Raw genomic sequence first — 10835 nt, 5'->3', positions numbered from 1 at the left:
GTACAGTTGGTTTTTAGAGCTTTTTCTCTGAAATCAGCTGCCTGCTGCAGCCGAAAATGACACTATAAGAGCACTGAGAGTCAACCAAAACAGTTAAGTTGCAGCTGGGCAGCTAAACAATGAGCTGAAACTCGCTATAAAGCTCCATAAAACTGAGGGGAGTCACTGGTAATTCTCTGTAGGCTCATCACTACCAGCCACAGCTAACACATTGATTTGATACATTGTTTTTAGAAAAAAATATCAATTATAGCCACTTTAATTGTGATACCTCAGAGATGTTAATGTGAAGGAATGTATTCAGTATTTGGCACCACAAAACCAAAACACAGGTGTTAAACTGCCGCTAACAATGGCACTAACCAAATTACTATTTGCTCACACACTAAAATGCCAACATGCTAACATGCTAAATGGATCATCAGTGATCTACCAACAGCTGGTTAGCACTGCACTAACATACTAACAGCACCATCTGTGATCTTTCAACAGTATGGCTGGTTAGCACTGAGCTAAAATGCTAACACACCAACATCCTAACACGCTAAAGTGCTAACATGCTAACATGTTAAATGGATCATCAGTGATCTAACAACGGCTAGTTAGCACTGTGAAAACATACTAACAGCACCATCAGTGATCTTTCAACAATACAGCTGGTTAGCACTGAGCTAAAATGCTAACACACTAACATGCTAAAAACAAAAATCCTCATACCTGCCCAGCTCCATATTTCAGGTGTGATGTTGTTTTGGGAGCCATTATTTAGTGGCCATTTGAGGAACTGTGTTTGATTTAGCTCTACATTGTCATCAACAATTAGTGATGTCTGTTGAGCTTCCTCTGTCAAGTTCCTTATTGTTTTGGTTACAAATAAACCAGACACATAAATAGCATAGTACTTCCTGTGCTTTTTTTTTTTTTTTTTTTTTTTTTTTTTTTTTACAAAAAAGAGCTTTAACATACTCTCTGAATGTTCAGAATAACATAGATGTACATACCTTAGTTTGAATCACTGATATTAGATGTTTTGGAGGTAGAAGGTTGTCTCCTGGAGGTGTTGCACTCAATAATTGGTAATATTAACAATATGTATACTGTGTTGTCATGACCAACACTTCTTCTTTGTCATCTGCAGTTTGTGACTTGTTGCATCATAATACGTTGGCCTAAATACGGAAACATGTATTTATACACCCCGGCATGAACACCAAATAGGCAGTTGATGACTACAACTACAGAGACAATTCATAGAGCAAAATAGTACCTTCTCTAACCACTGATTCAACACGGTCACTGTAAGAAGAATGGAGACTGGAGACTATGTAAATTCACCAGTGGACGAGAGGAAGAACGGAGGGGACAGGAAAGAAAGTAATTCAGGTCAGAATATCTTCTATAAATTAATGTATTCTTTGGTTTTTGACTTCTGAGCATTTACTTCTTCTGTTCTTGTATTTTTTTTGTTTTGTCTTTGGTGTTAACTTTGACCCATTTCTTACTTTAGACAGGTAGCTTTTAAATTTTTTTCCAAGGTTAAATGTTTCACTTTTATTCTGGTAAAGCTTTAATTTACAGTCTCTTAATATTGTACTAATTTCCTGAAATTTGCAGGTATTTCACAGTTAATTTTACACACAGGATGGTGCAATTTAAAGATAGTTAAGTCAGTTAAGATAGTTGGCATGCATGCAATATATTTAGATTCATATGTAGTTCTTATTTTCAAAAATTCTCATAAATTAGATTTTTAACAGTTCTTTAACAAAAAAATGTAATTGTCAGTGCATCAGTTTTTTATTTGAAATGATATATTAGCATATTAGGTTGTTTCTTTAAAAAACAAACAAAAAAAAAAACAACTAATCTAACTTTTTCTTTCAACTGTTGAATACCTGCAAAATTCTCCGGCAATCCGTATAAAATTAAAGGACCCGTAAAACAAAGTATTACTTTATTTTTTGATTTTCAAGTTAATTTCCTTTTTTTCCAGTCCAGCCTGTGCATACATTGTTCTCAAATCTTTAGCTGGGATTTAAAAGTGGTGATAGATGGAGATTATGTGACTGTGTGTCTGGGAGTAACAAAGGAAAAAGCTCAGTCACCTTTGCATTTGGACAGAGAGCGTATGACAGAGAGAAGATCAAAGGATCTGAGGGGTCTGTGTGTCGAATATAGACTGAGGAGATCAGAGATGTAGGTGGGTCGCAACTTTAAAAACAAAACAATCTTAAAATGAAAAATTGTATGTAAAGATAGAAGATGTGATTATTATATTATTGTCTGTCTGACAAACATGTGACATGTCAGTGTGCATATTATACCATCTCCAACTACTCACATTTTGGTTAGAAGGTGAGTTATTTTCATAAAGCTTGTGCTTTGAAACTCTGAATTTAAATTACATAATAGATGTCACTATGTCTAAAGTGCACCAGTGGTTCCTTTCAAATGTTTAAAATGTGAAAATTGTAAATGATGGGCAGCAAATGAAAGTAATAGTAATCAGAAATATTGCATCAGTGACATTTTTCGGGAATTTACCTAGAGTTCCTTTAATACAACCACTTCCTCTTAGTTTTTGATGTCATCTCCTTACAGAGTCATAGCTCTGGTCTTCTGTGTATCACTCTGTCTGTGGGTTAAGTTTATTAATAACACAGTTTAGATTAAGGACATAGTTTAGATCAATATACACAGTAATAAAACACAAAGTAGGGAAGTAAATCAAAGTGTAATTTTTATTTTTCAATGTCCTTTCTTTTCCTGTTTTTCCAGTTTGCCAATAATACACAGGTAGGTTAGTTTAGGAATGATCTTACGCAGATTCAAAAACAGATTTTCCAGTCGGTTGGCTGCCGTTTAGTTTGTTGTTTTAGTGGAGGATTTTGTACATGTCATGAAACATACGGGGTTTCTGTCCGGCCAGCTGTAGTGTGCGTCTGTTACCGGTCTGGTAAGAACTGTATGTGCTCCACCTGCCTATGCCCCAACATACACAACCCTGTGCATCTAATGACCGCCACCCAGTGTCCAAAATAATACTGCAAGTTATGACTAAACAAATGACATGCCAACAATCAACATAAATGGCTCCTACACAGAGTGAAACAGAAATGAAAGATGCAGTTACCAATTTGAAGTGGAAAACAAATAGAGTTACGTAAACATAAAAAAACACAACAAAATCATTTTTAATACTTAGTATTTTTATATTTACAACGTATGAAATCACCTGTGTAATGTAAAAGGGGGTCGCGCAAAGTGATTAACTGACAGAATGATCATTTTCACTGAGATAGTGAAGACTAAAAGCTAAAAGGAGTGAGAATATTGGCTTTATATTTGTCGGGTGGCCAGAAACTCCAAGTTAATGATAACGTTGCTTCAAATGAGCTCGATGTGTAAGTAGGCAACTGTTTGCTAACATGTTCACCATAGCAACTTAGTGTGATAGTGATAATACATTAATGATGTGTTTACAGCTGTTGTGTTAACCCCAAATGACCAAATTAAGAGAAAGAAAGAAAAAAAAGTACACAATTCTTCCTAATACAGGTAATAAAATCATTGTGGGTTGTGTGTGTTTGTTTTTTTTCCAGGACAGCTGAAACTCTACAGGGTGGTTGGCGTGAGCTTTGGCTTTCTGTGCATCATACAGACAGCTCTTAATGTTTCTCTTTGGCTACAAGCCAGTGAGTATTAACCCCCACCTTCCACATCACACAGCAAAAAACCATAAACACACCAGTTGAGTAACACTGCAGATTTCATGTGAAACTTGACATTTCATGTGAAACTTGAATCCGGCTTGAGTCCAGCTATGCAATGTTGCAGAGTCGGACAGAAGTGAATCTTCTGTCTGACTGTTTTGAAATGATACAGAAAATGTAACCATATTTTTTCATATTTTCTTCACCCTAAAAGCCGGTAGATTTCCTATCCAGTCTTTCGTCTGCAAAGGCAATGTTGAGCATGGTGCACACATCTAATACTTCCTGTATATGCAATAAATTAACCACTATTTCCATGCCACTTGGTTTTGCACACACTTCAGTACATCAGCTGTGGCAAAATATTATAAATGCATTTGTTACTGGGTTGCTATATTTGTAGGAATTTGTGCACTCAAATAGCTTTATGATTTTATGGGGGAATTATGAGTTATTATTGTGCACAACTCCAACATGACATTATTCGTCTAGTGACATAACTCATATTAGAGTAGGTATAATAATAAGGAAATAGTCCTTCTTGTTGGCCGCACAAGAGAGATCAATTAGAATTATCATTGTTATTAATCTTAATTATGATTTTGCAAGGGTATAAGTCTTTTAATGTTAAGTTACTAAGATGCAAGCACAAGAAAACACAAACAAGTCCACTTTAATTACATATTATTTACAATTACACATTTATTACTAATACTATAGCTACAAGTAGTAAACACTGAAACATTTTACAAACAAGAGGGAAAGGGAAACTGGCACATAAAGCTATGGCTAGTGAATGATTCGAATGCATGATGCAGAGCTATCTATTGTGTAGCTGGTATGAAAGACCTGATAAACAGATGAGATGACTGTTACCTGACAAGCAATCAACGGTACAACTTAGTTCTGAATTGCCAATTGAAATTACAAATCATGAAAGCACCAAGGTTTAAGCAAGTGGATGAAGGTTTTGTACGAATATTTGCTTGTTCCCTCGGGTGGCTTCTTGCGGAGAACGGGGTCTGTAGTGCTGGGGTGAGGAGCTGGAGTCTGGATCTTGTAATGATGAGTGAGTTGACCAGTCCAGACTTGAAAAGTTCCCATTGGAAGAGAGCTCCTGGTTTATGCTCTCATACTCTCCTAGGCTTGACCCTTAACTCTTGACTCTAGATTCTGAGGTTTCACCTCCTATTGTTCTGAGTCACATTTTGAGACTAGCAAAATGCAAGCTTTCCACTGGCATGACAGAAAGCAAGAAGACAAAGACAAAAGCAAGAAGAAACCAGCAGCCAGCAAAAAGCAGCAGCCCAAAGCAGCCTAGAGTCTCAGATAAGACACTTTTTTAAAGTTTCGGTCTGCCTGCCCAGAAGGTGCATCCTAGCCAATCCCAAATGGTACTATCAAATCATACTGGGGTGTGAATTGGTCTTCCCTTCTTGCTGGTTTGTGTAGCTTGAAGGATCAAAGGGTCAATGGGTCAATGGGTTGGTTTGGTGACCATGCAGGAGATAGGAGATAGGGATTCCTTATCTGATCCTTCCTGTTTGCGAAAGCTGGTCTTTTGCTTGAGGCTTGTACTGTCTGTCTTCGAAACATGCAGGGACTTTACCCTCCAATGTCCCAATATTTATGTATGTATATGTATGTATTATAGACAACCTATCAACAGTTAATATTCCTGATAAACCGACAAATATTGCAGTCTTATCTTCACTATCACCAAGTAATCAGTCCTTGTGAACTGGCAATCCAAAAACAAAATTACACATGCAAAATGGAAACCCAAAATCACTACCTCCCTCAAGAACAAATTAGACTAATTTAATCAAAGCTGGACCCCAATAAACAACTCCCTAAAGTTAAACTAATGTTGTTCCCATCTCCACTTTTTATTTGTGTTACCCAACATAAGAGATTTTTCAGTGAGTATTTCTGTTGATACTTAAGTGGGTTTTGCATTCTTACAGTTAATGTCCATAATTCCAGCTGTGACTAATTCTTTTAGGCTACCGTTAGCTGCATTACTATGTAAACTTGTTGGTTTTCTCCTTCACCTAACAGCAGGGCGCTGAGACTGATTCCAAGGGACTACATTAAGACTTTCCTTAAAAGCATAATTCGATACTATGTGCTTTAAGTACAGAACTTGAGCAAGGAGGTGATTAGCTTAGCACAGTATAAAGACTGGATTCAGAGGGAAACAGTGAGCCTGGGTCTGTCAATACACCAAAAATATTCCCACCAACACCCCCGAAGCTCACTAATTAATTTGTTGTGTCTTATTTGTTTAATCTGTGAAAACAACAAATTGTGGTTTTACAGGGAATTTGGCTAGATGTTTCCACTGTTTCTTTATGCTAAGCTAGGCTAATCACCTTCTGAATCTAATTCAGAGTCCTGAGAGTGTTATCGATCTTCTAATCTAACTCTCGGCAGCAAAGCAAATACATGTATTTCTCAAAATGTTTGAATAGTCCCTTAAGCTGGAAACATCAGGAACCATCATAGGGGGCACATTATGGTGACAGGAGGCTGACTGAATGTCTTCAGGGTACTTAATTGCAAGCAACGTGTACATGTGACAGACCACACTATCACTGGGAGTTTTTCTTGCTTTCTCAAGTTTCTCAAAGTGTCTGTGTTAACACACTGCCACAAACTTCGTTTCTGTTTCTGTTCTGTTTTTCCCTCTCTAGCTGAGTTTTGTAACAGGCGTGACAACATCTCAACTGGCAATTTCACCCCGATGTCAGCTGATGACAACAATGCCCTGATTTTTGAGAAAGACCGATTGCTTCAAGAGAAAAAACAACTTCTTCAAGAGAAAAAACAACTGCTTCAAGAGAAAAAACAATTTCTTCAAGAGAAAGACCAACTGCTTCAAGAGAAAGACCAACCGCTTCAAGAGAAAAAACAACTTCTTCAAGAGAAAGACCAACTGCTTCAAGAGAAAGACCAACTTCTTCAAGAGAAAGACCAACTGCTTCAAGAGAAAGACCAACTGCTTCAAGAGAAAGACCAACTGTTTCAAGAGAAAGACCAACTGGCAAAGGAAAAGAAAGAGCTGCAGCACAATAACAAGATGTTGAAGATGTTGAATGAGACAGTCAGCAAACAGCATAATCTGATAAGGGACCTTCGGACAAAAAATGAAATTGGTGAGTGAGTTTTTTTAATAATTCATATATTTTTCACATCACTGCACTGGGTGACATGTTTTCGCCACGAAGAGTTTCGAGCACAGTAGTGTGTTTAGAAATGTCTCCAAAGAGTAAAAACAAGGATCACGTTTTCAGTCGTCTGAGAGTATTCCCAGTATGGCAGACACAACTGAGCATGTGTGGGAACATTGGGAACTTGTTGTGCGACGTATCACAACCTCTTGACTTTGTACTTAATTTCTCAAAGAATGTCAGTATAGAGTCAAGAGGTTGTGATACGTCACACAACAAGCTAACGAACAATAAGAAAAATATAGAAAATCACCAGCCATATCCTGTAACCCTTCTTCATTCTTCCAGGCTTATTTAAGCAAAAATAATGTGCACATTTGCAAGAATCTTGACATTTTGAATGGTTTTTATTCCTTTATTCTGTGTTGGATTTCCTGCTTGGTGCTGTCATATCTTGTCCTGCCTTGTCTTATGTCCTGTCTTGTGCTGTCATACTATGTTCTGTTCTGTCTTTTTTTCTTCTGTTTTGCATTAACCTATCCTACCATGACTTGTCATCTGTCCTTCTACTCCTGGCCTGTCCTATCATGTCTTGTCCTGTCCTGTAATTTATGTCCTGTCTTCTCCTTTCCTCTCCTGCCCTGTCCTGCCTTGACTTATGTCCTGTGTTGTCTTGCCGTGCCTTGTTTTCTGCCCCGTCCTGTTCCATCTTGTCCTCTTTTGTCCTGTCCTGTGCCTAAACAGCACAATACTCAAGCTGTCCCCGGGGATGGTGGCAATACATGTCCAACTGTTACCAGCGTTCCTACATGAGAAAAAACTGGATGTATGCCAAACGAGACTGTATGGAAAAAGGAGCTCATTTGGTGATTTTAAATGACCAAGTGGAAGAGGTATTTGTGATTTTCTTATACATACTTTATATTCTGTATTTCCCTGCAGCCATCAAGGCACTGTTGAAGCAGCTAGCAGATTAAGAACCCTTCTAATTGTTCCAATTTCACCATACCTTTGTCTCATCTCATCCTGTCTTGCCTCTTCCTGTCCTCTCTGTCTAAATTTGACTGCGACACCCCTCACTTACCCTAACTCATAAAGCATTTCAAAATCAATTCCTTCCCAACAGAAGGCTGTCCGTATTTTCGGAGGTTCTGTCCAAATGTGGATTGGCTTGAGCCATCGAAAAGACACATTGACGCGCTCGTGGACATGGGTGGACCACAGCCAACTGACTTTCCCGTAAGGCTTTTTGAATAATTATGTATAAAATGATGATGAAATGATAAGTTTCAGCACACTCACACCTTATTACATTGTGAAGCATGTTTTAAAGTTGGCCCAGTTTGTGCTTCTCATGTATTATCATACATCAGAGTCACACAGGTATTCTTTGGTTTCTCTACAAGATAATTAACTGGTGATGTTTGCAAGTGTACTTACTGTTATTCTTTCTTAGCCCACTTCCCAAGTTGCACATCTGTTTCCAAATCAAAATAAATATGGCAGCACAACTACCTAGATAGGAAAGTGAGTCACAACTTGAGAAAAAAGTATCCTTCATGTGTTTTTCAACATTACTGGCTAATTATCTTTTAGAGACACTTCAACTCTATTGAAACAACAGTTAAATGAAACTTAGACATCTAAAAACTTACATCTTTCAACCAAATGTGCCCCAGATTTTAACTAGACTTCTTTTGACCTACAAATCACCAAATCGATGCTTTGATGGTTGATTCTAATAGCATCAGTGACAGGCACTGAGGATGTTGCTGGTCTGGAAGTCCATAAGATAAGCAGGTATATAAACAGATGAATATGGGTGCCTCAAAGGACGCAGAGCAAAAACACTTGCCCGTACAATTCAGAGAAAAAAAGGAATAATTGGAGATGTTTGGGTCATAGCTTTAGGGTCCCTTGTAATGAATTTCCAGCAGATTAGATGCCACAAGGTTTCTATTTGTTTCATTTTGACTTAAAGGACAAGTTTACAATTTTTCATATCTGTCTTAAAACAATAGTCAAGAGCCCAAATGAACATTGAAATTGTTTTTTCCTGCCATAATCGTTCTTCCTACTGACCATTAGAGGATCCCTTCATAATGCACTTACAATGTAAGCGATGTGGGCAAAATCCACAGTCCTCCTTCTGTGCATTTAAGTTTAACTGAAGCTGATATGAAGCTTCAGCCATCCAAATGAGTCCCTCTCTATCTCCAAAGTCCCTCTTTTTGTTACTGTACTTCCACTGCAGTCAAGGCAGATGGCTGCCCAAGTGGAGCCCGGTTCTGCTCAAGGTTTCTTTCTGTCAAAGGGGACTTGCTGCTGTCACCAAGTACTTGCTCATGGGGGAATGTTGGGTCTCTGTAAATTAAAGAGTACGGTCCAGACCTGCTCTATTTGAAATGTGCTCTGAGATAACTTCTGTTGTGATTTGGCGCTATATAAATAAAACTGACTTAAATTGACTTGACCACAGCTCAACAGGGAAACACTGTCCGAGGAAACATAAAGAGGGAATTTGATGCTAAAAAGACTGTAAATGTGTCAGATATCCACTTGATATGACTAACTCAGACTGCTGAAGCTGAATATAAGCTTCAGATCAGCTTTTAAATGCATTTTTTGTACAAAATGATCTTTTAACAGCCATTATGAACAGGAGGAATGGAGGAAAACCTCTTTCACTGCTTATATGGACACCTGACTGTTGTTTTAAGACAGACTTCAAAAACTGTGAACCTGTCCTGCCAGTTAGAGCCTATTCCATCATGCATTGGGTGAAATGTAGGGTACACCCTGGACTGGTTGCCAGTCTGTCACAGAGCTAACACATATATACATACAGTATACAGACAAATATATTCAACCACCAAATTCACCAAAACAGTGTTTTTTGTTGTTTTATAGTAACTGGAAGGATTGGAAGCCTCATGCTTGGAGCAGTCGGTCCAACAGCTGTGCATATGTTGACCAAGCTTCGTCACACTGGTTCCTGGACGCTTGTCAAAGACGGTACTATTGGATGTGTGAGAAGGAGCTGAACAATAGGTCTAGCTGACCTGAATAAGACTTGCAAAACAAATTTTTCTGCAAACAAAACTCTGTTTATTAATCAGTCCCTCTCTCTTGCACACACACACACACATATACTGTGTGTATTTATGCTGTTTGCACATTTAATTCATATTCATTGTCAATTGTAATGAATTCCTTATAATCCACCCCATCATGATTTATTGATTAATGTGTGCTTTTTATTACGTTAAAAACAAAATCTTTTTTTCTCTAATATCTCTTGTGTTAATGTAGGACCGCATGGTTTCCATGTAATCTCTTCTACTGTATGTGTTCCATATCAATGGAAATCAAATAATCAATATCAAAATCAATATCGCTTGATTTGTTCCAATTATGTGCACCTGACACTGTTTAAAAGACCAGATTAGAAGAAGCTGGACTGTGACTATAACTGAGCCCACAAAACATTTGTGCTTGTCACTCCACAAAATCTTGCCATTGATATGTTTATGTAGCCTTATGACAGTTTTAAGTTGTAATTAGAGATGTGTTTTTGTTTGATATCAATATCACTGTATTACAACATTCAGTTTCTGTCACTTTAAGAAGTTCAGTTTTGTCTCAAACTGTACAATTTCAAGTGCTTTCCATTCATAAAATGTATTAATCACCAAAATGTTTTGAGAGTATCAGTAAAAGTGGAATGAAACCCTTAAAACATAGAGGGCATTGTGTAAATAATGAGTTGTACCAACTGCTGGTGACCACTAGGTGGTGCTATTTTTTAAAAATATTTTTGGCATCTAAAGATACCATAGATTGAATTCCTGTCTTATCTCTGTACACTTCATGTTTATTGCATTACATTGCACAAAATGACTGAGTTGATTTTGATTTTGGCCTCCATCACTTGCATTGAAAGCACATT

General features: G+C 37.6%; 1 protein-coding gene across 2 annotated transcripts; it reads left to right on the top strand.

Moving 5' to 3' along the window:
* The first annotated feature begins 79 nt into the window (after positions 1 to 79).
* On the top strand, positions 80 to 10244 carry LOC121906095 (C-type lectin domain family 10 member A-like). 2 transcript variants are annotated; one of them, XM_042424766.1, is made up of 7 exons: positions 80 to 442; positions 1139 to 1383; positions 3603 to 3695; positions 6410 to 6871; positions 7631 to 7779; positions 8013 to 8125; positions 9797 to 10244. In XM_042424766.1, exons 2-7 carry the CDS (start codon positions 1308 to 1310, stop codon positions 9945 to 9947), a joined length of 1044 nt encoding a protein of 347 aa, XP_042280700.1. In that variant the 5' UTR covers positions 80 to 442; positions 1139 to 1307; the 3' UTR covers positions 9948 to 10244. The 2 variants fall into 2 exon arrangements, with proteins under 2 accessions (XP_042280700.1, XP_042280699.1); XM_042424765.1 differs by having other exon boundaries at positions 80 to 659.
* Positions 10245 to 10835: the final 591 nt, after the last annotated feature.

Source organism: Thunnus maccoyii, chromosome 10 (assembly GCF_910596095.1).
Source record: "Thunnus maccoyii chromosome 10, fThuMac1.1, whole genome shotgun sequence".
Lineage (NCBI taxonomy): Eukaryota > Metazoa > Chordata > Actinopteri > Scombriformes > Scombridae > Thunnus > Thunnus maccoyii.
Note: the sequence above shows the minus strand (reverse complement) of the source record. Positions and strands in the feature narration are given on the sequence as shown.

Bases quoted from the DNA above. Each gene is read 5' to 3' on its own strand.
- LOC121906095 (XM_042424766.1), top strand. From the start codon at position 1,308: ATGGAGACTGGAGACTATGTAAATTCACCAGTGGACGAGAGGAAGAAC. The intron at 6,872-7,630 runs GTGAGTGAGTTT...GTGCCTAAACAG, and splicing joins TCGGACAAAAAATGAAATTG to CACAATACTCAAGCTGTCCC. The intron at 7,780-8,012 runs GTATTTGTGATT...CCTTCCCAACAG, and splicing joins TAAATGACCAAGTGGAAGAG to AAGGCTGTCCGTATTTTCGG.